Source organism: Poecilia latipinna, unplaced genomic scaffold (assembly GCF_001443285.1).
Source record: "Poecilia latipinna isolate Pla-1442-1.1 unplaced genomic scaffold, P_latipinna-1.0 Scaffold852, whole genome shotgun sequence".
Classification (NCBI taxonomy): domain Eukaryota; kingdom Metazoa; phylum Chordata; class Actinopteri; order Cyprinodontiformes; family Poeciliidae; genus Poecilia; species Poecilia latipinna.
Window position 1 is genome coordinate 118,115 of NW_015113468.1, and position 25,786 is coordinate 143,900.

The following is a 25,786-nucleotide window of genomic DNA, read 5'->3' on the forward strand; positions in this document are numbered from 1 at the left end:
TGTTGTGTTATTTACCTTTATTAGAGTGTAACGGCAGTAACACACACACACGATGCAACACTGACACACAAGCTCAGGTCACACAACGCAGCACAGCAGCTTGTTTGTGGAAACGTATGGAAGCCATTTTGTCAGTCCCTGCAGGCTGTGATCAATAACACTGTGCAGGAAGGAGGCTGCAGTGGGACCTTCCTTCTCTCGGTTTCAGGGTTTTCTCAGTACTCTGGCGTCTCAGAGTGGAAAAGAGCATAAATAAAGAGCAGGCTCCCTCTGACCGAGGGAGAAGAGCTCCTCGTGTCGTCACTTCCTCCTCTGCCTCAAGATAAGATACTGGGACAGTCGCAGCAAATGTTCAACAAATGTTCTGCCTGCTGTTTTTTGTCTGTTTTTTATTTCCAGGTGATTTCTGGGAAACAGGAAGTCGCTGCGGCGGAGGGTCAGGGCAGCAGGACGTAGTTCTCAGCGACTTCCAGAAGATAAAGGTTGGAGAGTCCGAGCTGGTCCTCGACCTGACGCGTCTCCAGCACCACCATCCTGCAGGACAAAACAAAAGATTTAACTAACTAAAACTAATTAACACGCCTCATTCCGCAAAATTCAAACACTTTCCAAGGTACGTTTTCAAACTCTGCAGATAAAAACAACAAAAATGATCTAAAAAAACACAGTTTTAACTCACTATCATATGATATCATTTATTATTAACAGTCTTGTGAAAGTATTCTGGGTAAATTAAAATATAACAATATATATACATATATATTCTGAAATGCCAATTTCAATAATGTTGCTAACCATGTGGAATGGAAGACAACCTTTATTTCAAGAACAAAGAAACAAAATACAGAAAAAGTCACAAAAAAACAAAGAAAAAAGAGTTCTTGCTAAATTTTCTGGCATTTAGCAAATAGAAATAATTTTTGTGATCCTAATTGTCCTAAAATAAGAAAAATTTACTCTGATTTAACTTCAGACGGTGAGAAAAAAGTCTCTTTATTAGGTGGATGAAAATATCTGGTTTGAACCGAGTAATTTTATCCAAATTTAGGCTTTTAATCAAACATTAGATCTGCACTTTATTACAAAACTGAGCAGTTTGAATATCAGGAACTTTCAAGGACTTTATACAGAAATCAAAAACTTTCCAAACCCCAAAAGCACAATTTTCAAGGATTCAAGCACTAATATGAACGCTGAACTTAAAATATGAAGACACCCTAAAATATCTTGTGTTTCTTTTTCGTCAATAAATATTTAATATCAAATGAGAACAATACTGAAAAAAATAATTAAAGAAACAGATGAAATGCTCTTTGAAGGGGAGATATTATGTTTCCAGGCAAACAGAGTCACTTTATAGCACAACCGAGTTACTATGTCACCTTCAGTTATTATAAAAATGCTCAGCGGTTTCAGAAAGTTTTCAGAACCCTTTAAATTTAGCTAAAATAAAAAAAGCTCAAATTATTTCCCATGAATGAACACTCAGCGTCTTGACAGAAAAACCCAGAAATGAACTTTCTGCAAATTTATCAAAAAAGAAAACTAGACAATCATTGACATAAACAGAAACCATCATGTCCGCCGTCCCTCAGTGACTCTATAACTTGAGAGAGCAGCAGGTGAGCAGCCTACCTGTCTGACTTCACCATCCTGTAGATCTTCCTGTGATCCGTCATTTCGTCCAGAACCTCAGTGAAACTTTTCGTTCTCCTCTGCCAGCCGTGACGCCAAACAGCCAAAAGTGTGTCTTCAAAATACACTGCAGACAAAAATGTACTTTTAATATGCTTGATAATTATAATCACTCATAATGAAGGAGTTTAGAACATCTGCATGGGACTAACAGGACGTATTTTGGCCATTCAGTGAGAATAATAACAGTTGATCATTCAGTTGATCAGTATTTATCAGCTGACTGATGGTTTTTCTCACCTATAGATTCAACGTCATGAGAGAAAATGGTTTCCTGAGGTGGATGTCGGTTCGTCTTCAGCTCTCCTTCCAGGTTGACGACTTGAACCGACCCTGCAGAAAAAACAGGAGTTAAAACGCTACAGAAGTGGCAAACGGAGGATCCACCCACCAGAGTTCAGACAAAAGAGTGAGAAAGTAAATGAAAAGAGAAAAAAGAGAGTAAAAAAGAATGAAAAACAACTGAAAAAATTATAAAGTGGAAAAGAAAAAATAGAAAAAAATATAAAGAGAAAAAGGAAAAATTATAAAAAATAAGAAAAAGTGAAACAAAAATTAAAGGAAAAATCTAAATTGAAAATAGAAAAAAGAATAAAAATTAGAAAAACAGAGGAAAAACTGATTAAATAAAAAACTGAATAAATACAGAAAACAAAATAAAGCAAAAAAGGACAAGAAAGAAAAATAAAAAAATTAATAAAACAAAAATAATTTCAGGTAAAACAGAAGAAAAAATAGAAACATTTGAGGAAAAATGATTAAAGGAAAATACCTGACAATACAAACAAAAAGGAAAAAACAAACATGAAGGAAGACAGGAAAAATAAAATAAAGAAAAAGGAACAAAGAAGAAAATATTGAGAAAGGTTAGCTAAAATCCAAGATGGGCGACTGCTTATTTGTCGTAGAGTGATGGCGCAAGAAACTTTAACTAGACCGTGGGAAGTTCTACCAAATTTACTACCTTTACCATAAATTTAACTGAATCAGGAGAATAAATTTAATTTCATGCACAGCTGACTGCAAAATTTGCTGAGTTTTTGTTTATGTTTAAACTAAAAAAAGCCAATTTATTTAATAAAAGGACAATAATAAAAATCAGAAAATCGTCCAGCTATTATACATCAGGTCTGGCTGCTTCAGTTAGTTTTAATTACTTTTTACTAGTAATTGCTAGTTTTTATTAGTTAAATATTCTGTTTAGTTTCAGGTTTTTTTAAACTTTGGTTAATTTTTCGGTGCAGAATTGAAAAAGGTCTAAGTATTGTGACTATGTATATGTAGTTTGGGTAATGAATACTAAACAGATGACAGTATTTTCAATAAATATAATTAATTACTGTTGAAAGCTAACTGACTGGTGTTTTACTCCAATGTTTGCTGCCGCCGTTTTGAGGGCTCTGCAGTACGGAGTGCCGTAAATTGACGTAAGCTGGTTGTGTGGGTAAAAAAAGACTAATAAACAGATTCATAGAAACAAAAACGAAGGATATTACATTAATAATTGCCAATAATTGCATAATGTTACTTCTAGTTTTTCCCCCATTAATTACTGTTTTTATTTATTCCGGTTTTTGTTATGTCGTTAGTGTTGCTACGGTAACAGTGGGACTTACGCTCCATGAGCACCAACAGCGAGTTTCCGTCCAGCTGGTTGACCTGGACGACGTCGGGACAAGGTTTCTCTGTGGGGACAGAAACGCCGTGAGCGACTCGACGCAGTGGCTGCTGGGAAACGTCCAGAGGGGAACGGCGGCTCACCCATGCCGGAGCTGAAGAACCAGGACGTGTTGGAGTTCAGGTTGATGTATTCCACGCTGACCGGTGTGCTGGGGCTGCAGCCGCGCGACACACCGATGCACACCATGGGGTACTCCTGCAGCGGCGGCACCACCATCTCAAACACCCGCAGGGGGCTGGGCAGCGGGAAGTCAAAGTGCTGCAAGGCAGGGAGACAGCGATCACTCAGACCTCCCCACTGGGAAACATTCACACGATTAATCGATTATTCAAATAATCGTCAACTAGCTTACGATCGATTAATCGTCACACTGCGAAAACAAAATCTTTTTTTGCCGATTTTCACTTGAAATGAGACAAAATTGACTTACAAGTAGGCCTTTCACATAATCAACATGCATTAATAGGATTTACTACTACTATATAATTACACTGCTTATTAATAATATTTACTGTATTCCTCATTTCCATTCCTCAGTTTCCAGTGCTAAAAAAATAAAACGTCTGTCTGTAAGTATTTTCTACCCAGAACTCATCAAGTAGTAGTTTCAGCTTCACCTGGTTCAAATTCTGTAAAAATCTCCAAATAAGCATCAAATTATTGATCAAATTACAGATTAGCTCTACGCTGTATTGATGCTGAGTTGACAAAAAGAGCTGAACTTTTCACGTTAATATTTTTTAACTGCAGATGCATCCTTTGCTACAAATGATCAAGTGTTCACTAAAGGATTGTTATTTTATTATGTTTTAGGCAATAAAATGTTTATTTTCCTATTTGAAAAAGTATTTGACTAAATTTCTAATACTGTATAAAAAGGTGAAGTGGTTCAATAAAAAGTCTGTAGAATGAGCCACATTTTTTTACCCAGTTTTTTAAAATCAATTAATCGTCAGAATAAATTATTAATCAGCAGAAGAATCAATTAATCATTAGAATAACCGATTAATCATTAGAATAATAGATTATTAAAATAATTGATAGTTGCCGTCCTTGTCTGACCTTAAAGAAAACTTTTCTAAAAGTCGTATTTTTACCCTCGTTAGCGCGTCTCCTGAGTTCATGTGGTTCATTTTTAAATGCTCGTACCTTGATTAGCATGAACTTGTGCATCGGCTCGTACCACTGCAGCAGAACCACGCTAGAGTCCAGAGCGCAGCAGAGGAACAGGTTTCCCCCTGGAAAAACAAAAACAGCTCTGGAGTTTTAATCTGAAACGCATCAGAAATCCGTCATTAAATGAAAATTAAATCCAGATCTCTGTTCAGTGACTCGGGTTTTCCTGCTCACCGACTGCGCAGGTCTTGCAGCCCTTGGTATCCGGTATTTTGCTCGTCACCGGACATTTTCTAAACAAAACACAGTTTTAGCGTGGCGAATTCTTCCATCTTTTCGCTGGGAAATGAAACGGCGGATGAAACAAAGCCCCCGTTACCTTGACAACAGCCTGTGAGTCGATAAGGGAACCATCCGCTGGTCTTTCCTGGCCTGTTCGTATAATTCTTTTAGTGAGTGTGAATGAAGCTGCGACGATTTACCTGGAAAACAATCAATTTTATTCAGTTTTCTTTCAGTTTTAGAGGAATTTTCCTTTAATAAAATCCACAAATTTCAGCAGAAAGGAGCTAGCTGCAGCTGAGGCTGCAGGTTTGATGGTTAACCCTTTAAAGGCTGATTTTATTTATTTAATTTCTCCAAACAATGTTATTATTTATGTATTTGCTGTAAATTAATTAGAGATTAGAAGTGGGAACATTTCACCCACCATTAGTGTAAATGTAGCTATGATGCTAATTAGATACACCAGACACTTTAGGAATGAAAAAACAGTTTATTACTTTATTGATGCTGCTTTTGCTCAAATAAAATGTTGAAATTGAGTCAAATTCTATAAAAATATTCATCGCTGGGTTTTAAATGCCGTATCTGTACAGTTCCATTAGGTCCTAGCAGGACCTTTGAAATATGAAATCAGTTTTAGAAAGAGAATTTCACCATACATTTTTGAACAATTATTGGTTTTCATCCTGCAGTGTTTTAAATACAGCTAATGACTGAAATATCCCTTTGCTTTTCTCTTACAGAAGTTTTTCTTTACTGTTTCAATAAAAAATAGTTTTTTATTGGGGTATATACTTATACAGTAACTTTATTCATCATTATTTAGATATTTTTTGTAATGTCCTTTGATTTAAGGTTTCATAACCAAAATACACTCACTGAATTGACTATTTCTACAATTACTCAAAAAGCTTTAAACTCAAAATTAGAATAAATGTAGAATTATGAATTGTTTTCTCTCTTTTAAAGCATCTTTGAGTGTCCTAAAAAGCTCTATATAAATATTATATATTATTAGAAACGACTGGTAATTTTGGTGACATGTTGTCTATTTTAATATATAATAAGTTGTATACATATGAAATTAACCCTTAGCTAATATTATTATTGTTATTAGCTAAGGGTTAATTTTATTTACTGAAATGTTCTCCCACCTTAATGTCCATGAACTGCATGCAGTTCACACTTTGACCACCAGATGGAAGCAAAGCGCTTCCAACAGAATGAGCGATTATCAAACATTTTCTGTTTGAAAGTTTGTTTAAATGGGGAGTTTGTTTGTTTGTTTGTTTGTTTGTTTGTTTGCTTGTTTGTTTGTGGTTTCCCGCCATTTTGTTTTAACTAATTTCTCCTCTGTGTTGTGGCCAGCCGGGAAATTTAGGAATTGTATTTTTTATTTTATTTCAGATAAGATTTTCACTTCGTTTTCCAGTCAGGGCTACATTTTTGTTTATTTTAGGCTTGGAAACCCTGAAATATTTGCTTTCCGTTTGTAAAACCCTGTGGAAAAATGAATGATTGAGATGCTATGTTGATTATTTTATTCATTGGCTTCACGTTAATTTACAATTTATTACAGTAAGGGAAAAGAAAGGTTTAACAAAAAACTACAATCAATACTGCTAATCATAATAATGATAATGACAATGAATAAGTTGGGTGAAAATTAAGGGATGAGCTTTTAAATAAACAAAAAAATAGAGAAATATTCATATTAATGTCTTATGTATTTTATTTATCAGTGTAAAAATTAATTAAATGTAATTTAATAATTAATTAAAATAATATAATTTTACTCATCAAACAAAAGATATCAGTAAATATGTGTCGTTTAGCAATGGAAAAGCTTAAACGCTTATTGCTTATTTTAATAGTCCAAACACCAAATATAACTTAGTGTGCTTAAATACTCACTTTAAACTCCAAAAAGAAAAAAAATAAACTAATTTGATGAACAAACTGAGCTGAATGCACTGCTTCTTAAAACTGTTTTTCATTTCCATTCCTCAGACGCCTAGTGTCGCTAAAAAGCATCAAACTCAAAATTAGAATTATTTTTTTCTCTTGCAAAGTATCCTTGAGTGTCTTAAAAAGCCATAATAACGTTGTTAGCTGTTGTAGAAAACATTAGTAAGTTTATCTGATTGAATTTAAATGATATTTTTGTGTAAAATTCCTGGAGTTGACACATGTTGTGAATTCCTGCTGCATAAATAAACCAAACTGATCTGAATTGAACAGCTGTGATTATCCAGCTTGTTATTTACCTGACACAGACATGAGGACGTTGTTAATGGTGTAAACCCAGGAGCATTTCCCAGGATACAACTGGAAGAGAGGAAACAAACACCATGTTTAAACATCTGATTCAGTTTAAATGTTTGGCGTTTAAGGCAGACCGTACCAGCTCCATGGTCGCCTCGGAGCCGTTGAGGTTCAGGGTGTAGATCCCCTCCTCGGCCCCCATGATCAGGTGCTGCTCTGCAGGACGAAGAGGACGAAGAGGAGGAAGGTAAACATTTTGGGACATATAAAGACCACCTATGTTCTTAAAGGGCCGGTTGGCCAGAACGTATTTCTAAAACCCTTTAAACTGGTAGAATAAAATAAAAAGCTGTGTCTGCATTCAGTAAGGACTTATTAAAATTAAATAATGTCGAACATTTGTTTAGATTGGAGAGTCCATCTTTGATTTCATAACTGTTTTCAATCAAAAAAAATATTGTATTAGTACTTGTTTAATAACCATTTATCATTATTTATATATTATTTTAAAAATACTTTCAGTGAATTTCCTATTTCCAGAATTATACTGATTTTTAATACTATTTGCTGTATTTCTTTTTTCCATTCCTCAGATGCCGAGTGTCGATAAAAAGCTTCAAACTCAAAATTAGAACAAATTTAGATTTAATTATTTTTTTCTCTTATAAAGCATCTTTGAGAGTCTTAAAAAGCTCTATATAAATTTGATATATTATTATTATTATTATTATTATTATTAGAAATAACTTTTGGTCATGTTATCTATTTTAATATAGGTAGAAAATATTAGTAAGTCTAAATATATATATATATATATAACTTCACAACTTGGCTCGGGGTTAATTTTTATCAAATTATCTATTTGTGATTTTTTGCAATCAAAATCTCAGATTCTCTGGCGCTAATTTAAAACTATATGCAATAAATTTTGCTCATTTTTCACTTCTGTGTGACGATAAATGTGGTTCTGTTACTCGCCGTATCGATCATGAGCTTCACCTTGACAGGAACTGAGGCAGCAGTGGAGCAAAAGAAATGCTGCCACCTGCAGGTGGGAGTTAGCATCACTCAGACCGGGGCATTAGGCCGATAAAATAAAAGATTTAATTTTTTTACTTTCATCTACTTCGGGATCAGTAAAGTTTTTTTGAATGTTGAATTGAATTTGAATTTCTGCGATCACACAGTCACAAAAACAGGAGGGACTGATTGAAGTAATTTGGCCTCTGGAGTCTAAGGGCCACATAAGAAGCTCTGATGGGCCGGATTTGGCCCCCGGGCCTTAAGTTTGACACATGAAACAGCTGGCGGTTCGGGAACCTTTGGACGTCGGGTTTTCCCAGGTTGTGGAGCAGTTTATTTTCAGAGGGCAGCCGTGGAAAATCTTTTTAAAATAGACCTGAAGACAGAAAGAGAGAAGGAGATTCAGATTAAAACAAATTAAAATGAGTTTATGAAACAAGCTCAGATGGAGGAGGAACTCACAGGAGGTTTCTTCAATACGGGGCTGGGGCATTCTGGGAGATCCTGAGGAACAAAGACGGAGAAAAAACTCACAAATCTGACGGGATGAACTGAGAGACGATCAGATCTATCGCTAATATTTAATAATCTAGATTAGCAGTCTGCAACCCGAGGCTCGTTGGAGTTTAAAGTTGGGATTTGGGCTCTAATCTTCTCCCGTACGTATCCGCAGGTCTCAGTAAGTCGAATTTAAGACTTTTTAAGCCTTTGTTCTATGAACAAAGGCGATCCGATGATCCTATAGATCTGTAACATTTTAAGATCTTTATTTTAAGTTAATACATTTAAGGCTTTTTAATGATGGCCAGACACCTTATGCTTTTATAAACGTCTTATTGTTTAATGAACCTAGAAATCAGATGTTTGCCGTTTCCCCAATGAGTTTCATCAGAAGACAGTTTGTCTTTTTCAGGAGGTAATTTAACTTTTATAAAGTTTATTTTTATCTCTTTAGGCTGTTTGCTGATCTCTGATCTAAAAACAAATTAGATTTTCCCGAAAACTTTGTCTTCTTTCCTACCTTTGATATCGGTTTCCGTCTTCTGAAATCTTTAGGAGGAAGTTCTGGAGGAACCGGGTCAGCTGGGATGTTTTGGATCTGGGTCGGTAACGATGGAGGGTCTAGATCACAAAAACAGAAAAAACACAAAAACATTTTTACTAAATCTGAACTGGAGATAAATTTACATACCGACGCTAAGATCGATATCGGACGATATTCATCATTTTTACATATATCGGTATCGTCCAATAAATAAAACCGATATTTTTTCTGTCTTGTCGCTTCTTGTTCTTTCTTTCTTTCTTTCCTTATTTTATCCCTTCTTTATGCATTTCCTTTCCTCCCTTCTCTCTTTCCTTATTTACTTCATTCTTTTTTTCTCCGTCCTCCTTTGTTTTTCTTTTCCTTCTACCTTTCTTCCCTCCTTTGTTTTTCTTTCCCTCCATTCCTTTCTTAAGTTCCTTCTTTTTCCTTCCTTTTTTCTCTTTTCTTCTTTCTCACCTAAGGTGAGTCACCTTCCTACCTTACTTTTTTATTCTTTTCCTTCCTTGTTTCCTTATTTATTTCCTTCCTTGTCTTCTTTCTTTACTTTCTTCCTTTTCTTTATTTTTTCTTTACTTCTCCACTTTTTTCTTCTCTTTCCTTTCCCCCCTCCTCCTTCCCTCCGTCTCCATCCCTCCATCCCCCTGTCGGAGGTTTGCCCCTCTCTGATTGGCTCGGCTCACCTGAGTGTCGTGACGCCCGTGGGTGCGGCGTGGGTCGGACGTGCGTCCCGCTGGAGGTCCGTATGAGCGGGGCGGGCGCAGGGGGACACAGGGATCCGTGTTTCCTCGACCGGTCGTCCTCTGACGCCATGCTCTCCTCCGAGCTGGTCCGGGCTTTGGGCTAAACGAAAACAGCGACTTGTGAAAACGGATCAACAGAAACGACGAAAAGTCCCGTAACAGAATGACCGATCCTGAAGGCTTTAACAGAGAAAAGAAAATGATAAATGATCTGAGATTTTTACTGGTTATTGATATTCACCTTCAATAGCGATTCATGCTAGCTCAACTGTTTCTGATCTTCCTGAGCTAACAGGCTAACAGGCTAACAGGCTAACGAAGGCTGGTGGAGTCAGAGGAGTTTAAGCTTCTGATTTTTCTTAAATTCGATCAAAACACCAAGGGTGTACTTAGTTTCTCCATGCACATGAGTGAAGTTTGTCCCTCCCACCTTCTTCAAATTTAAACACATTGGCGTCAAACGTTTGTTCTGCTGTTTCCAGAGGTCATGAAAGGTAATTTTGTTAAATTCATGTATTTAAACGAATCTTCAGTAATGAAACTGAACATTGTGATGTTTTTGTACGTTAGAGGTCAGATTTAAAGTCCAGATCAGGTTTATTTTTACTGACACCAAAAACCCGGGGTGTACTTTCTTTTTCTGCTCAGAGAAAACGTTTTCGGCGTTGGGGTCGGTTCTCACCTTTGGAGGAAGCGGAGGAGGAGTTTCGTCTTCTGGCATTATGAGACTGTCGGAGAGAGAAGGCTGGGTCAGTAGTTGCCTTGGAAACAAGCCGGAGGCGTTACGATTTATCGGAAATAAATCGCAACATCAGCGTGAAATATCCACATCGTAAAAAACCGCTGGAGCGCAGTGACTGCTGGCTAAAATATCAACCCTTATTCTTCAGGTTAATGTAATATTCAGCCAGCTGGACGTTGGATGGTGACCAAAAGGTTAAAGGTCACAGAGTGAAGGAGGAAACGGGCAGAGGCCCAAACTAAGTGTTACACGACGACTCAAAAAAATAGAATAAAGTTAGAATATTATCAGGAAAAAAGACAAAATAAGATAATAAAGTCATAATATTACCAGAATAAGATGAAATAATAAAAAGTTGTAATAACATGAGAACATGACACAAAAGTAGTTATTTTATAAGAACTTATTTAAATATATAAATGAGGAATGTTGAGCATCTTGTTAAGTTACATATAAGGAAAATCTTAACCTTTTAACACATTATCATAAAATTAAAATCCAAAGCAGGATACTGAGACTTTTCTCTATTGACTAAAATGTAACTTTTTTTTTAATTTTCTGACTTTTTGTTGGTCTATTTTCACAAATATGACTTTATTCTCATAAATAAAGGAATACTCTGTTGTAAAGGTTTCCTATCGTCACGCAGCAATAAAACAAACATGAGGAAAAGTTTGTTCGTCTCACCATGAGGGCTGCATCGTCGGTCTGAAGGGACAAAGAGAAAGAGAAAATATAAAACTAATGATTTTACAACCAAACACAAAATAAATGTAGTGTTAAAAAACAAGATCCATGTTATTATTTTTTAATTTTCTTATTTCCTCACATGTCCACGTCATCGTAGTCGTCCGAGTCCGAGTCCTGATCCCTGAGAGGCGAAAGGGGAAACGTTAATCAGTTTATTGCAGATAAATTGCTTTAATTTGGGATTTAATCGGATTAATTCGTTACCTGGATGGGCTGTTGATGCTGCCTGTTGATCCTGATGACGGCGTTAACTGTGGAAACAAAGAAAACCCAACATATGAAACTTATCAAATGTTTCTGGAATATCTGATGAAGGTAAAAATTTGATATTTCCCCCAATTATTATTAACTTAAAGTGGACAGTTAATGAAAAATCCCATTTTTATCCCTTAAATAGACTTTGCAAAACTAATTTATTCTCTCCCAGTGCTGTTAGTATCTTTATATTCTGTTTCTGTTGTATTTTTCAGGCTTTTCTATTTTCTGATGCATTTACATCACAGTATTTGCTAGAGAACTGCTAACTAACTAGCTAGCCTTGTTTACAAGATTCATGTTAATGTAGCATTAATATTCTGAAAGGTATTTTAAAGATATTTTGAAAATAAACTGAAGAGAAAGGATCTGACACACTGCAAACACACAAAATCTTACAAAGTATTTTTATCTCGATTCTAGTGCAACCCCTTAAAATAAGTCAAAACTTATTTTAAGTCAAAACTAAAAGTAAGTTTTGAATTAAAAATTATTTTTTAAGTTTTAAGTTTCTGTATCTTTCTATTCAGAAAGATACAGAAACTTATTTTATGTCAATAATTGCTTAAAATACTAGTTTCATTTGAAGATTAATTAATAACATGGGAAAAATGTCTTCCTATCAGTGAAATAATCTGCCAATGGATCTACTACATTTCTATCCATATTCAGGAATTATTTACTTAAAACAAGCTCCTATATCTTGCTAAATATTTACTTTTCAGGAAGTCTTGTCTTATTTCAAGTGTAATAAGACATTTGCATTAGAAACTAAACAAAAAACTTGGTAAGATTTTTAGACACAAATATTCTGGAGGAACTGATCAAGTAAGAAAATGATCAGTATTATTTAATTTTGAAGAAACACATTGATTACAGAGACAGCTACTTATAATACTATACTTATAATACTTATAATAATATAATACTTTAACAGTTTTGATCGATATATTCTGGCACACCGGCCCTTTAAGAACATTCAGAACAAGAACCGACGAGGAGAAACAAAGAAACTGGAACTGAAATCGCACCGTTACGTTTGGTGATCCGGTCTTCATCGGCCTCTGGGTGTAAATCTGTTCGACTGATCAGACAGAGATGGTGTTAAATGTGTCCAGAGAAGCTTCCAGTGAAACTAAAAACACAAAAGCGCAGCGGGTTTCTCACAGCTGATGTCGGAGTTGGTCCTCTCGGCCCGGTTGTGTTTGTTGATAGACTGGATTCTTCTTAGCGACGCAGGAGGCGCCACCTTAGATCACAAAGAAACGAAACAAAAAAAGCTGAAAACACAGAGAGTTTCAGAGGAAGGAGCTGAGCAGCTAATCTGAGACCGGTGTATTTAATCCCTGAGCGTCTGATGCAGACCTCCATGTCGTCGTCCTCCGTCGACACGCAGCTCTTGTGTTTCTCAGGATTCTTGAACTTGTCCAGCAGATCCAGAGTCAGTTCCTGGTTCAGACACTGCTGGGTCAGAAACGGATGCTGCGCAAAAAAATAAGGAAAAATAAACATCAGGGGATCTGAGGAAACAAAGCTGCAGGTTAGCAGTAAATCAGGGGTGTTCAAAGTGTGGCGTGGGGGCCAATTGTGGCCCCTGGGATGATTTCATGTGTAATCTGCCATAATCTGCCAATGGAGCTAATAGTTTTTCATCAACATTTTGTAAGTTGGTTTTGTCTTAATTAAGATGTTTGCACTAGAAACTAGACCAGAAGTACTTGGTCATATTTTGTGTTTTTGCAGCAGGTGAATGTGATGCAGACGGATTCATCTGATGAATGAATGAATGAATGAATGAATGAATGAATGAATGAATGAATGAATCTGAACTCACTGAGAGCATCTTGGCGGCGCTGGGTCTCTTCTTGGGATTCCTCACCAACATGGCTTTCACAAAGTTGTAGAAGTTGGACGACCTGCGGACAGGAAGCAGGTCATGAGATCAGGGACCAACTGATCCTTAAAACAGATCAAATTTATCTGCTACGGCTGATATTTAAAATAAAAAACAACAACACTAAGGCTGTTTACACATCTGACAGTCCAGCAGACTCGGTTCTATCTGGAACCAAAATTGCAACATTGGCTCCATCTCCAGCTGCTGCGGTTCTCTTCCTCTCTGCTCTGAGTCAAACCAACCAAACCCTTTGAAAAACCTGTTCCCCTCCTGACCTGTGGGGGCGCTGTAACTGAAGGAAGCAACAGGAAAACCTCACACAACTTCACAAAACAAACAAAAATGGAGTGGTGCCAGATTTTAGTGGTTGGAGGAGCCGTTTCTCCTGCTAGCGCTAGGCTAACATGTTTGTTTTGGTTTACCCAGAATGCCCTGTGCTGTAGTCTGCTTCCTGTTTTTGGAGCGTCTCTGGTCTGCTTAACGTTCACATATGCATTCAACCTGAACCAGAGTTCACTTCAGCCAAACCCAGACCGAGGTTTGTAGGACCAGAGTTAGCTTAGCATTCAAATTTCAACAGGAGTTATTTACTAAAAACAAACTACTATTTCTTGTTAAAAAGTTATTTGTAAGTTAGTTTTGTTTTATTTCAATTGAAATAAGACATTTGCACCAGAAACTAGACAAAAATACTTGGTAAGATTTAGTGTTTTTGCAGTGTGTCCATTATTCTGCTGCCTTTGTTTTCTATCTGGTTAAATAAAGGTTTAATTAAATAATAATATGTTTACCATTTGGATTTGTCCTTCAGTTTCGGGGGCTGGTATCCGCTCTTGGACATGAGGAACAGAACGCTGCAGGAGGGACAGAAACAGATCCATGAGACACGAACCAGGAGAAACTTTATGCTCTTCAGCAAATTATCTGCAGCTGATTTTGCTTCTGGCAGATAAAGAATGGAAAAATGATGTTAATGAGCTGCAGTGGTGCAGCTGGTACACAAGTTGCTACATGTTCACCATGACTAAAGAAGAGACAAAGGAAGCGTCATCTTTAAATAAACTGTAGGTGTGACTGACTGCAGCTGGATATATTTATGCTCCTTTTTATAGTTTTCTTCTAACAATTCTCCTCCTCCATTGACTGTAAACATGTTTATTTTTATCATTCGTATCATTACCCAACAGACAAGTAGTAAATAATTATTTAATATTGATTTTTTTAAAAATGCTGGTTCCACTGGCAGATTATTTTACTTAAAACATTTTTCACTTGTTAAAAGTGAAATAGTCTGCCAATAGAACTAGAACATTTTCATCAATATTTAAGGAATTAGATTTAAAATAAGCTCCTATGTCTTGTTGGAACGTTACTTATAAGGTCGTTTGTCTTATTTGAAGTGTACAAAGGTATTTACACTAGAAACTAGATAAAAAATACAGGTAAGAGTTTGTGTTTCTGCAGTATTGTTGGTTTAATTTACAAAAAACTTTTCAGGAAGACATAGGATCCTATTTTAAATAAATAATTCATTAATATTCATGAAAAAGTTCTAGTTCCAGTCATAACACGACATTTTCCCAGGTCATAAGTGAAATAATCTGCCAGCAGAACAAGAATTTGGTTGCTAGGTAACAGCCTGGATTTGACTGGGGTTGCTAGGTAACGGGTTGGGCTTGGCTAGGGTTGCTAGGTGACAGCCTAGGCTTGGCTATGGTTGCTAGGTAACCAGATGGGCTTGGCTGGGGCTGCTAGGTGACAGCCTGGACTTGACTGGGGTTGCTAGGTAACGGGTTGGGCTTGGCTGGGGCTGCTAGGTGACAGCCTAGGCTTGGCTAGGGTTGCTAGGTAACCAGTTGGGCTTGGCAGGGGTTGCTAGGTAACGGCCTGGACTTGACTGGGGTTGCTAGGTAACCAGTTGGGCTTGGCTGGGGCTGCTAGGTAACGGTGCGAAGTCCGTTGATTACCAAGTAATCTACCAGTGGAATTTGTACTTTTTCACCAACAATAATGAATTATTTATTTAAAATAAGCTCCTGCATATTAGCTTAAAAGTTACTTGTAGGTTAGTTGGTCTTAATTCAGTGCTGACATATTTTCAATAGAAACAAGAGATAAAAATACATGAGAAGAAACTTAAAAACCATAAAAAAAAGGAAGCATATGCACATTTCCTAGACATGCTAGTGCAAATCAAAGCCCAGCAGAGGGCGCCGTTGCAGGAAACAGCGGCTCATTGGGCGGCTCCAGCCTCCTGCTGTGAATCATTCAGCTGTTTGCTGGTGTGAGTGTGAGCGTTTATTCACCGCAGCGGGTGAACGTCAAACAGGGGCGGCTGCAGCTCTGCCAGCTCGATGGCCGTGATTCCCACTGACCAGACGTCACACAGCTCGTTGTAGCCGCCTTTAATCTCCACAGCTGCTACCTCTGGCGCCATCCTGAGGACAGGAGGGAGAAGACGAAAAGTTAGCCGGAACATTTTGAAAACCAAAATCTCCAAGTAGTTTTATTGGATTCTTGTAAAAATATCTCAATACACTTGAACTAAGACAAAACTAACTTATCTTGTCAGGAAATAGCAGCTTGTTTCAAGATATTATTCCTTAAAGTTCCAGTTCACTGGCAGATTATTTCACTAACAACGCGGGGAAATGTCTTGCTGTAAATGAAATAATCTGCCAATGAAACTGGAAGTTTTTCATCAACATCAAGAGGAATTATTGACTAAAAAAAGATTCTATTTGTTGAAAAGTTACTTGTAAGTTAGTTTTTCTTATTCCAAATGTAATTAAATATTTGATCTAGAAACCAGACTAAAAATATTTTATGTTTTTGCAGTGTATGGTCAGGGATAAGAACTGGACTAATGGAAAGAAGCAAAGGTTAGAAGAAAAACAGAAAAACTATTAAAGCTGATTTAAAATGACTGTGGCTGTTTGGAAGCAAAGTGAACATATTGATTAAAATATCTTGTTTTAAGTCAATAACCCCTTAATATCGATATTAAAAAATTTTGAATTTCACTGAGATTATTTCACTTATAACAAAACATTTCTCCCTAAACTGAAACTTCTTTACAAAAATGAACAATAAGGAATTATTTACTTAAACTTCTATTTACTCAAAAGTTACTTGTAAGTTCATTTTGTCTTATTTAAACTGTACTAAAACATCTGCATTAGAAACTGACAGTTTTTGTGTACCTGAGGTGTTAATGTTAATTTTTTTTACAAAAAGTTATTCATGCAAATGTAACTAGTTATTATCTGCGTCTGTAAGTTAGTTTTGTCTTTTTCAAGATTTTTGCAACATAAATGTTAGGTACATTGTATTATTATTTATCAAATGTTGTTATATCTTTATAATATTCTTGCTTTATGTACACTTATTTGTTTAGCTATATCTTTAAGAAATGTTCTTGTATTGTTAATCACTGATTTCCTTCCTCAGAGGGCCTCTCTGAAGAAGAGCAGTGACAGCAGCTCTCTACAGAACGCCCTGCTTTTTGACCTGTTAGCTGTAAAACCGTCGCCATGAAGACGTACAACTTGCTCTGTTTGACCCTGGGTCAGGAACTGGATAATCCACATTAAGATAGATTGTGTTGTTAGTTAGTGATAATCTTGGCGCTGTGAATGTGTGATGAAGTGTTTTCCCCCTCCCTTTAGAGTTACAGTGCTCTCTGTGATTAGGGATCCTAAACACAATAAAAAGAGAGGGGCAGGCAAATGTGCTTCAGAGCGGTAGGAGATTGTAACTGAAAGCACATCTCTGTCTGTTCTCCTCGCGAGTATTCAGAATCTAACTCTCTCTTGTCTTTCCTGTGTTATTTAATCTGTGTTAATAGGCGTCAACTCTGACAATAAACTAGACAAAAAAATACAGTGTAAGATTTTGCTTTTTCTGTCTAATAATTGTAAAAGCCATGAAGAAGCCATCAGGTTGGCGTCTTCATTTGCAGTTAGATTTGCATAATTATTGTTTAGTTTAGTAATAAACTGTGGCCTAAGTTAGCAACACGCTGCGTTCATTCTGATTGGAGCTGCAGAGAAACGGCGGCGCGTCTCACCAGTACGGCGTCCCGATGAAGGACATCCTCCGAGCCAGAGTGGCTGTGATCTGAGCCGAGATCCCAAAGTCAGCTGCAATTAAACAGAAATGAGAAAAGACATTTAAAATCTAAAATATGCTACTCATTTAGCATCTCTTGCTGCTAAGGTCTGCAGCTCAACCCTTTGACGTTCGCTCAACCCTTGTGAATCGAGTGAAAATTAGCAGTAAATGTTGTAAATGTTTGTGTTTTTGAAGTAATGCCAGTTTTACGAGGCAGCAGAGGTGTTGTGATGAGATCTGCCACCTTGGCGGTGAGTGACTCATGCTAACCACACCGCGACACTGCAGACGCTGCAAACTTCCACCTACCCAGTTTGACCTCGCCCTGATCATTCAGGAGGATGTTGGCACCCTGCAAGGAAAAGAAACGCAACATGAGAGCAGCTGCACCACAGAAACCTTTTCATTCTTCACAGCTTCTCCCTCTATCTGCCCGGCGATCTGTGAGCAAAGCCGCACAGGACGGAGAGCGAAAATACACGACTGACAGCTGGAAACTGATTAGCTGGAGCTCAGACACCTGACGGTTTACCAGGAATGTTATTTCTGGACATCAGAACAGCAACTGTCATCAATCTAGTTCTGCAAAAGCAGAAAAAGTGTTTTCCAGGAAAATGTGGAGTTTGATTATTCAGTAAAAACTTCTGCACTGCAAAAACGCAAAATCTGAAAAAATATTTTAGTCTAGTTTCAAGTCCAAATATCCTAAAACACTTGAAATGTGAGAAAACTAACCTACAAGTAACCTTTCAGTAAGATACAGGAGCTTGTTTTGAGTCAATAATTATTGAATATTGATTAAAAAAACATCTAGTTCAAATGTACTAAGATAATTGCACTAAACTAAACCAAAAGTACTTGTTTAGATTTTGTGTTTTTGCAGTGCAGGAGTCTGCATGTTTTAGCTGAATGTTTGATCTTAAGAAAACAAACGCAGAGTTCACATAAACAGAATCGGTTTCGACCGGCTGACCTTGATATCTCTGTGGATTTTCTTCTGTGCGTGCAGATAGTCCAGGCCCTGCTCACACAAACACAGGAGACTTTTACTTTGAAGGTCCTTAAAAATATGCAAGGAAACCTGGAAAACAGAGCGGTTACCTGCAGCATCTCCCTGCAGACGTAGGCGATCTGTGGCTCAGACAGAGAGCCGGTCACTGCAGGACAACATTCATGTTTAATCGTTACAACGAAACGCAGACATTACGGCCTTCAAAATAAAATACACGAAGAAGGTGAATATGATGCTTTTTGTTGAAGCTGGTTTATACACAATGGAAAACGGAAAAACAATCTGAAAACATGAGTGATGGAAACTCTAAAACCCACAAAACAAAAAACTCTGCAAATAAAAAATACTGAAATCAAAGAAAACACATAAAAATGAACAAAACAAAAGCAAACTAAAAACGCTGCAGACAGAAAGTAAGAACAAGAAAAACGTCACAATTAGTAAAAACAGCAAAAAGTTTTTTTTTGTTTTTTTTTTTTTTGTCGTTTTTTTTGTTTTTTTATTGTTTGGGGTTTTGGCCAGGTGAGGATCCACTGCACCTGTTTCCAAATGAATAAAAAACAAACTACTGACACAGAATCTGATTTTGATAAAATATTTTTGTTTTAATTCAACACTGAAGTCAATTAAAAATTTACCATTAAAGCAAAAATGTGCTGCAGGTTTCAAACTAAAAAACAAAAACTGAACTAAATTGAAAAAAGGTGCATTAAAGTTTGTCGACGCTTTTACAGATGAAAAGGATTCAAGTTTTCAGTTTTATTGAAAAGTGATAAAAATATTGGCAGATTCTTTCTGATCACCAGGATAAAGATCAATATTAATATCAGTAGAAGTCAATGCTTCCCTGTGATTTTAATAATAAGTTAACAAGCAAAACTACGACTGTGTATCAGGGAAAATGTAGAAAGAAAAAAGGAAATATCCACCAAGAAACTCTGATATTTTTTTAAATAATCTCAGAAACGTTCAGAAAAAAACGTGGAAACTTCTGAGTTTTAAAAGCTGAAAATTTTAAACTTTTCAAACTCTGAAATTTTCAGATTTTTTTTTCTCTAAATTTCTGAGTTTTTTGATGGAAATTTATTCCTTCTCCTTTTTGTCCCATCTGCAATAAAGGCTACGTCAAAATGTTTCAATGCCCTGAACACGTTAAATTATATTTGTGGAAAATTCAACTAATTACGTTTTAGTTGCAATTTTTTAAAGTTATAATTACTGGATTTAAACTTTTCCTCCATCTACAATGTTGTCAATGCTTCCCTGTGTAACCAGTAATGCTAAAACTCTTTAAAATAAAAATCTATTCTTTATTTATTTAGAAAGAAATGTGTTTGAAGACTTATGGGGGATTTTAACTCAATATTTTTACAAAGAAGAGATGAAATAAAGAAACAAACAGACCGTGGTAGATGTCCTGGAGGGACCCGCCGCCACAGAACTCCATGCAGATCCAGAGTTTATTGGCTCTGCAGGAAGACAGACGGCTCAGCGTTAGCGGCTGCGTTCAAAACGAATAAATGAGCATCCAGAGAAACGGAGACGTCCAACCGTATGTAGCTGCCGTAATACGCCACGATGTTGGGATGCTTGCAGCTCTTGACGATGACGATTTCCTGCTGGATGATGGAGAAATCGTCTTCTGTGGAGACAGAAAGCCGCTTTCAAAATAAAACGCTTGCAGACTTTTTTCCCCTCATTTTCTCTTCGTCCGCTTGGCAACAGGTGAGTCATTCTGATGGGGTTACAACTTGTTTACGATGAATCACGTTCTGTTTGGGGCTCGGATGTTTTTCTGCTCATCTTTAACGCGGCTGGAAGGTTTTTTTTCCAACCACAGTTCCTCCTGTTTACTGATTACAACATGCAGGCCTGGGGGGAAAGTAAGTGCACCCTCTTTCCATCATACGCTGCAAAAACACAAAATATTACCAAGTGTATTTGTCTAGTTTATAGTGTAAATATCTTACTACACTTGAAATTAGAGAAAACTTGCAAATAACTTTTCAGCAAAATAGAGGATCTGATTTGATTGATTAAAAAATAAAAGTTCCAGATTATTTCACTTGCATTATATTATATTATATTATATTATATTATATTATATTCCCATGTTTAAAGTGAAATAATCTGCCAATGAAACAAATGATTGTTCATCAATATTAATAAATTATTTACTTAAAACAAGCTCTTATATCTGGCTGAAAAGTTACTTATTAGTTAGTTTTGTTTTAATTCAAGTGCAGTAAGATATTTACACCAGAAACTAAACAAAATTACTTGATAATATTTTGTGTTTTTTGCAGTGTAAGGTTTTTAAGGTTTGAGGATGCAACAAAAATGATTTATTTCTCCCAGTTCTGTAGATATTTAAATATAACTTATGGTTCCATCCTGTCATTTTCTACTAAACACAGAGAAAACAATAAAACAAAGAGTTGCAAAGTTTACAGATCCAACCGTGGAGTTATGACAACACCGAGACGAAAATATAAAACAATTTAAACTTGATGCCGATATTAATGCCAACATGCTGTGCACACCAAGTTATAAATTGACAAAATAAAAAGTCAGATGGGTATTTACAGGGAATTTTATAAAAACTGTGATTTTTTTGTTCAATATTTCCTCATTTCTCAGGTTTTCTTCTCAGAATTAAAGCGTCATCTGAAAGAGTCGGATGAATTTAGTGGATTTTAGTTTCTGGAAGCAGAGAAAATAATTTTCCAAAAGGGAAACGGAGATATTTAATGGTTCGATGAAATGTTGATACAAGATCTCATCGAGAATTAGAAATAAACTTCTTTATAAAGTAAATTAACATTTCACTGCATTCGAGTCTCTGGAAAGTTTGAAGACATCAAAGACTCTGAAGGTCGATGAAGTTCTGAAGTTTTCTGCAAAGTTTTGCCTAAAATCACCACAAATCTTTATTTATGAAGCAGATTTGGCCTTTTTATCCACATGACCAAGAACTGGAGACAGTTTTCAGTTTTTAAATATGGGTGATGCAACCAAAACAAAAACTCTTGTGTCGGTTGCGTCTGACTGATGTTTGGCTGAGTGTCTGTCAGAACGATCGGCCGACGTTCACACACAAACTGCTGTCAATTCAGTCGACTTCCCCATTAGAACCAGCAGCAGATTTATCCTCTGATTCAAAGAGATCCTCACAATTTAAACTGTATTTTATCCAAACGCAGTGCATGATGGGAAAAAGGCACTTCGCACAGCTGATTTTTACCTTTTTCCACACATTTATAACATTCAACCATAATAGTAGAGTTAAAATATGATGAATTTAAACTATGTTGCTACAAGCTAACACAAACAGAAATGAACCATTTGGTGATGCAAATGGTTAAAATAAAGACAAAAACACTGAGAAACTGAGGACTGAGAAATTTTTAGATGAAGCAAAAAAAAAAAATTAAAACAACTTTTGAGAGACAAGGAGCCTCAAGTACTTAAAGACAGACTGAATGTTTGTCCTAAAGCTGCACAATAAGTCAACATACAATTTTTATCACTTTATTAACTGCAGCTAACAATTATTTTAGTGTTGATAGTGATTATTCTGATGATTAATCAATTATTCTGATGATTAATCGATTCATCAGATTGTACAATTGTGTTCTTTTGCATAATATATTTTTTTAGTTTGTATACTCCAGTTATCAATTAATCGATTACTAAATTAGTTGACAATTATTTCAGTAATTGATTAATCACAATTAATTGTGTGCAACATGGCAAAACACCTGTGAGATGCTACATTTGGCAAGCTAATATCTTTCCAGTGCCTTGCAGTCAGTCTGAATGCTAATAATATTTCTGATCAGTTTGATTCACAAGGAGATAAAAGTAATAAAGAGATGTGGAAAAAAACTGGCAGAAAAAAAGAAGAGTAAAGGACAGAAAGGGTTAAAATCAGCTGATATTTTCACTGAAATATGCAACAATAATTTGAAAAATGAACCTTAAGACTTTTTTTCTTTAACTCAATGATCTGAATTATTGCTGCTACTTTTTCACTGTGTAAATTTTAAAAAACAGAATAAAAGGTTTGAAAAAATACCAATAAAATAAATTTGGATCCAGATTTAAAGTTTTATTCTGGATATTTTTTGGCAGTTTACAAGAATCTCAGACGAAATGAGTGACGCTGGCAGCCATGTTGAGTTTTTCCACTCAGACGACCGTCTGAGACGCACTCGGCAGAAAAGTGATGCAACTGCAGGGGCTCTGGTTATTTTTGGCCATTTTGATGATGCAGTTTGGTTCATATTTCTCTCATTAAGAGAATAAAAACAATCAAACATTGTCCAAGGTTTGAAGGTGGTACAGCGTTTCTATTTGAACTAAACTGAGAAAAGAAACTAATTGCACTGAGTTTAAAATGAGTTTGAGGTTTTTATGTAGGTTAAGCTGCAACATAATTCAAGTTTTCTTAAAGACGCAGTACCTTCCCTGCCAACAAGCAAATGCAAAACATTAATTACACTAAAAAGTTGTTACAAAGAAACAGATTTTTAGATCATATAAACAGTGGAGGTGATTACGTTCAGAGAAAAATTCTTACCTGGCTCCATCTTGATAACTTTAATAGCCGCCAGCTCTCCATTCTGCTTGTTGCGGGCCTGAAAAGAATCCAAACAGAAATATTATTCACTGTAACCTGAGGCTTATGACAGCAGAGCTCATTGATGTCACTGAGTTTCCTTGTGCAACTGCAGAGTTTAATGTGCAGGTTTGCAGTCCAGATCTGTGGAGTGCAACAAACAGCCCACAACGTCGACTCTGTGGCATTACACACACACACACACACACACACACACGCACGCACGCACGCACGCACCCACACCCACGCACCCACTTATAGCAAGCGCTCATGCATACATATAGTCAAACACATGCATACTATGACCTTTAAAGGTGTGACACAGGGTGGTGTTACTTCTCTTTGCAGGATTGTCACAGCGATAAAAAAAGAAATTTAAATTAAATAATTTTCTCTTTTTGGTTTTTTGTTTTGCCAGAAAAATCTTCCGCAAACAGATGTTAATAAATGACAAGAAAAACCTGAACATTGTAGACGAACGAAAAGGAAATCATCAGGAGTAAACGTCCACCAAACAACTTGGTTGTTTTTGATGTCAAAAAGTCAGAAATTTATGAGGGAAAAATGACAGTTTTCCGTGAATAAAGACATAAATTTTAGATATTAAAACTAAAGTCAGACATTTTCTCAGAGGTCTTTGAGGAAATACATTTCCAACAGGCTCTGCAACCTGTGGCTCTGAAGCCACAAGTGGCGCGTTGGACCTCCCACAATGGGTCCCTGTAACTGAACCAACTGATGTAGAAATAAAAACAAAGGCAGGTTTCTTATTTAACTTTTTCAAAAAAATTACAGCAAAACTATTCTCAATATTATCTTAGATCTATTTTTCTCGTCATTATGTTGGAAAGTACAGTCTGTACTGGTTTTGCATAACGTTCCACAAATATCTACATCCTCTTTTTTGTGAAGATTTTATGTTTTAATTAATTTTAAAACCTCAAATTAGAAGCAAACTGGAGGTTCCTCTAGTAATTTTAGATATTGTATTTTTTTCTGCAGGTTGTGTAACATTAGTAGCTTGAGTTTGTTCAGCTGGACTGAAGGTGCAAATGGCTTTTTGGATCATGAAGATTGCTGATTTAGGAGATATTTTCTGCACATTCTTTCACATTGATGTCCTGTGGCATTATATAAATAACTGATTTCATTTGACTGATAAAATAATATGTTATCTTGAAGTTCTGGGGCCACATAAATAGCTACAGTGGGCCAGATTTGGCCTGAGGGCCTCAAGTTTGACACATGTACTTTATACTCTCAGAGAATATCTCAGATTTATATAATATATTATGGCTTTAATCATTAAAATTATCCTGGTTGTGTTACAAATTCACAAATTTTCAACATCAAAGAATCATAATGTTTTTTCTTGTAAATATATGAAATAAATATAGAAATTTTCAAGTTTTTGAGCAGAAATTTTCCCGTTCATGAGCCCTAATACTTCGTTGTCGGGTGTTAGACCTTAAAGTAAATGCCAGACTTGAGGCTTTTCTCTATAAATCAAACCACTGGCTGAAAGAACAACACTGAGAACAATGACAATTTGATGTAGATATGTATTTTTATGCATTTCACTTGAAATTTTCTAGTACTTCTTTATCTGTGTTATGAATTTTGAATTCAGTTTACTTGTATCAAAAAGGGTAACGCTCTGTGTACGTTTCATCAGCTAACTGATGAAATATTTAGTTGCACTGTCCCTTTAAAAACAAATAAATAAATAAAAACTTGATTAGAATTTTTGTTTAAAAAATGGAGCACCGTCGGAATCTGCTACCATCGGAATCTGCTACCATCGGAATCTGCTACCCACTAATGCCTTTAGGTCAGAGGTGGGAAACTTCAGGCCTCGAGGGCCGGTGTCCTGCAACCTTTAGATGTGTCTCTACTTCAACACATCTGAGTCAAATAATGATGTCATTAGCAGGACTGCGGAGGACTTCACTGTACTGAGGAGGTGATTCAGCTGTTTAATTGAAGCATGTTGAACCAGGGAGACATCTAAGACTTGCAGAACACCGGCCCTCGAGGACCTGGATTGCCCACCCCTGCTTTAGGTTTTAGGTTGACAGTAAACCTAAAACCAGAACAACAGATATCACAAGAAAAAGAGTTAGACAGTTTAAATTAGCAATGAATTTCCACTTAAAGTGGGTGCATAAAGCAGAAATAACTACACATTTCACACATGGCAGAGCAGCCCTCCCACAACAAGCAAAGGAAACACAGATTCACATTGTAACTCCTTAAATAGAAAACAGTCATCTGCGTACGCAGCCAGCCAGTTAAGGCAGGACAAGTTGCACAGAGTGAAACGGAAACACAGAGAGGGAGTTTTCAAAACACCACTCATGGCACTCATGGCATTTAAAGCTCACGTTTCTCCAAAGTAACAGACACAGTAAAAGTGTTGAAAAGAGCATAAACATCATCGTCAAAACAAGAAATTCAACCTGAATCAACTGAGCAACTCCAGTCTTCACATTCATTTTGCCACTTGAACCGTAACCTTTACATCATGGTAAAAAACCTTTGTC

At 36.3% G+C, this 25,786-nt stretch overlaps 1 protein-coding gene across 2 annotated transcripts in view; it reads right to left on the minus strand.

Moving 5' to 3' along the window:
- Positions 1-25,786, minus strand: part of map4k1 (mitogen-activated protein kinase kinase kinase kinase 1) — a 47,356-nt gene continuing 21,570 nt past the window's right edge. For both annotated transcript variants that reach the window (XM_015047982.1, XM_015047983.1), the window contains exons 2-32: positions 23,205-23,262; positions 20,174-20,264; positions 20,027-20,091; positions 18,712-18,767; positions 18,584-18,631; positions 17,920-17,962; positions 17,567-17,639; positions 15,804-15,935; positions 14,289-14,351; positions 13,435-13,516; positions 12,966-13,082; positions 12,768-12,849; positions 12,632-12,684; positions 11,550-11,596; positions 11,425-11,466; positions 11,283-11,303; positions 10,536-10,581; positions 9,794-9,953; positions 9,087-9,187; positions 8,528-8,569; positions 8,363-8,441; positions 7,182-7,258; positions 7,045-7,105; positions 4,872-4,974; positions 4,727-4,785; positions 4,526-4,614; positions 3,457-3,634; positions 3,312-3,380; positions 1,936-2,028; positions 1,636-1,762; positions 1-534 (exon numbers count right to left, since the gene is read on the minus strand). In XM_015047982.1, coding sequence (XP_014903468.1) covers positions 438-534; positions 1,636-1,762; positions 1,936-2,028; positions 3,312-3,380; positions 3,457-3,634; positions 4,526-4,614; positions 4,727-4,785; positions 4,872-4,974; positions 7,045-7,105; positions 7,182-7,258; positions 8,363-8,441; positions 8,528-8,569; positions 9,087-9,187; positions 9,794-9,953; positions 10,536-10,581; positions 11,283-11,303; positions 11,425-11,466; positions 11,550-11,596; positions 12,632-12,684; positions 12,768-12,849; positions 12,966-13,082; positions 13,435-13,516; positions 14,289-14,351; positions 15,804-15,935; positions 17,567-17,639; positions 17,920-17,962; positions 18,584-18,631; positions 18,712-18,767; positions 20,027-20,091; positions 20,174-20,264; positions 23,205-23,262 — 2,454 coding nt within the window. In that variant the 3' untranslated portion in view covers positions 1-437. The remainder of the gene's footprint in view (positions 535-1,635; positions 1,763-1,935; positions 2,029-3,311; positions 3,381-3,456; positions 3,635-4,525; positions 4,615-4,726; positions 4,786-4,871; positions 4,975-7,044; positions 7,106-7,181; positions 7,259-8,362; positions 8,442-8,527; positions 8,570-9,086; positions 9,188-9,793; positions 9,954-10,535; positions 10,582-11,282; positions 11,304-11,424; positions 11,467-11,549; positions 11,597-12,631; positions 12,685-12,767; positions 12,850-12,965; positions 13,083-13,434; positions 13,517-14,288; positions 14,352-15,803; positions 15,936-17,566; positions 17,640-17,919; positions 17,963-18,583; positions 18,632-18,711; positions 18,768-20,026; positions 20,092-20,173; positions 20,265-23,204; positions 23,263-25,786) is intronic.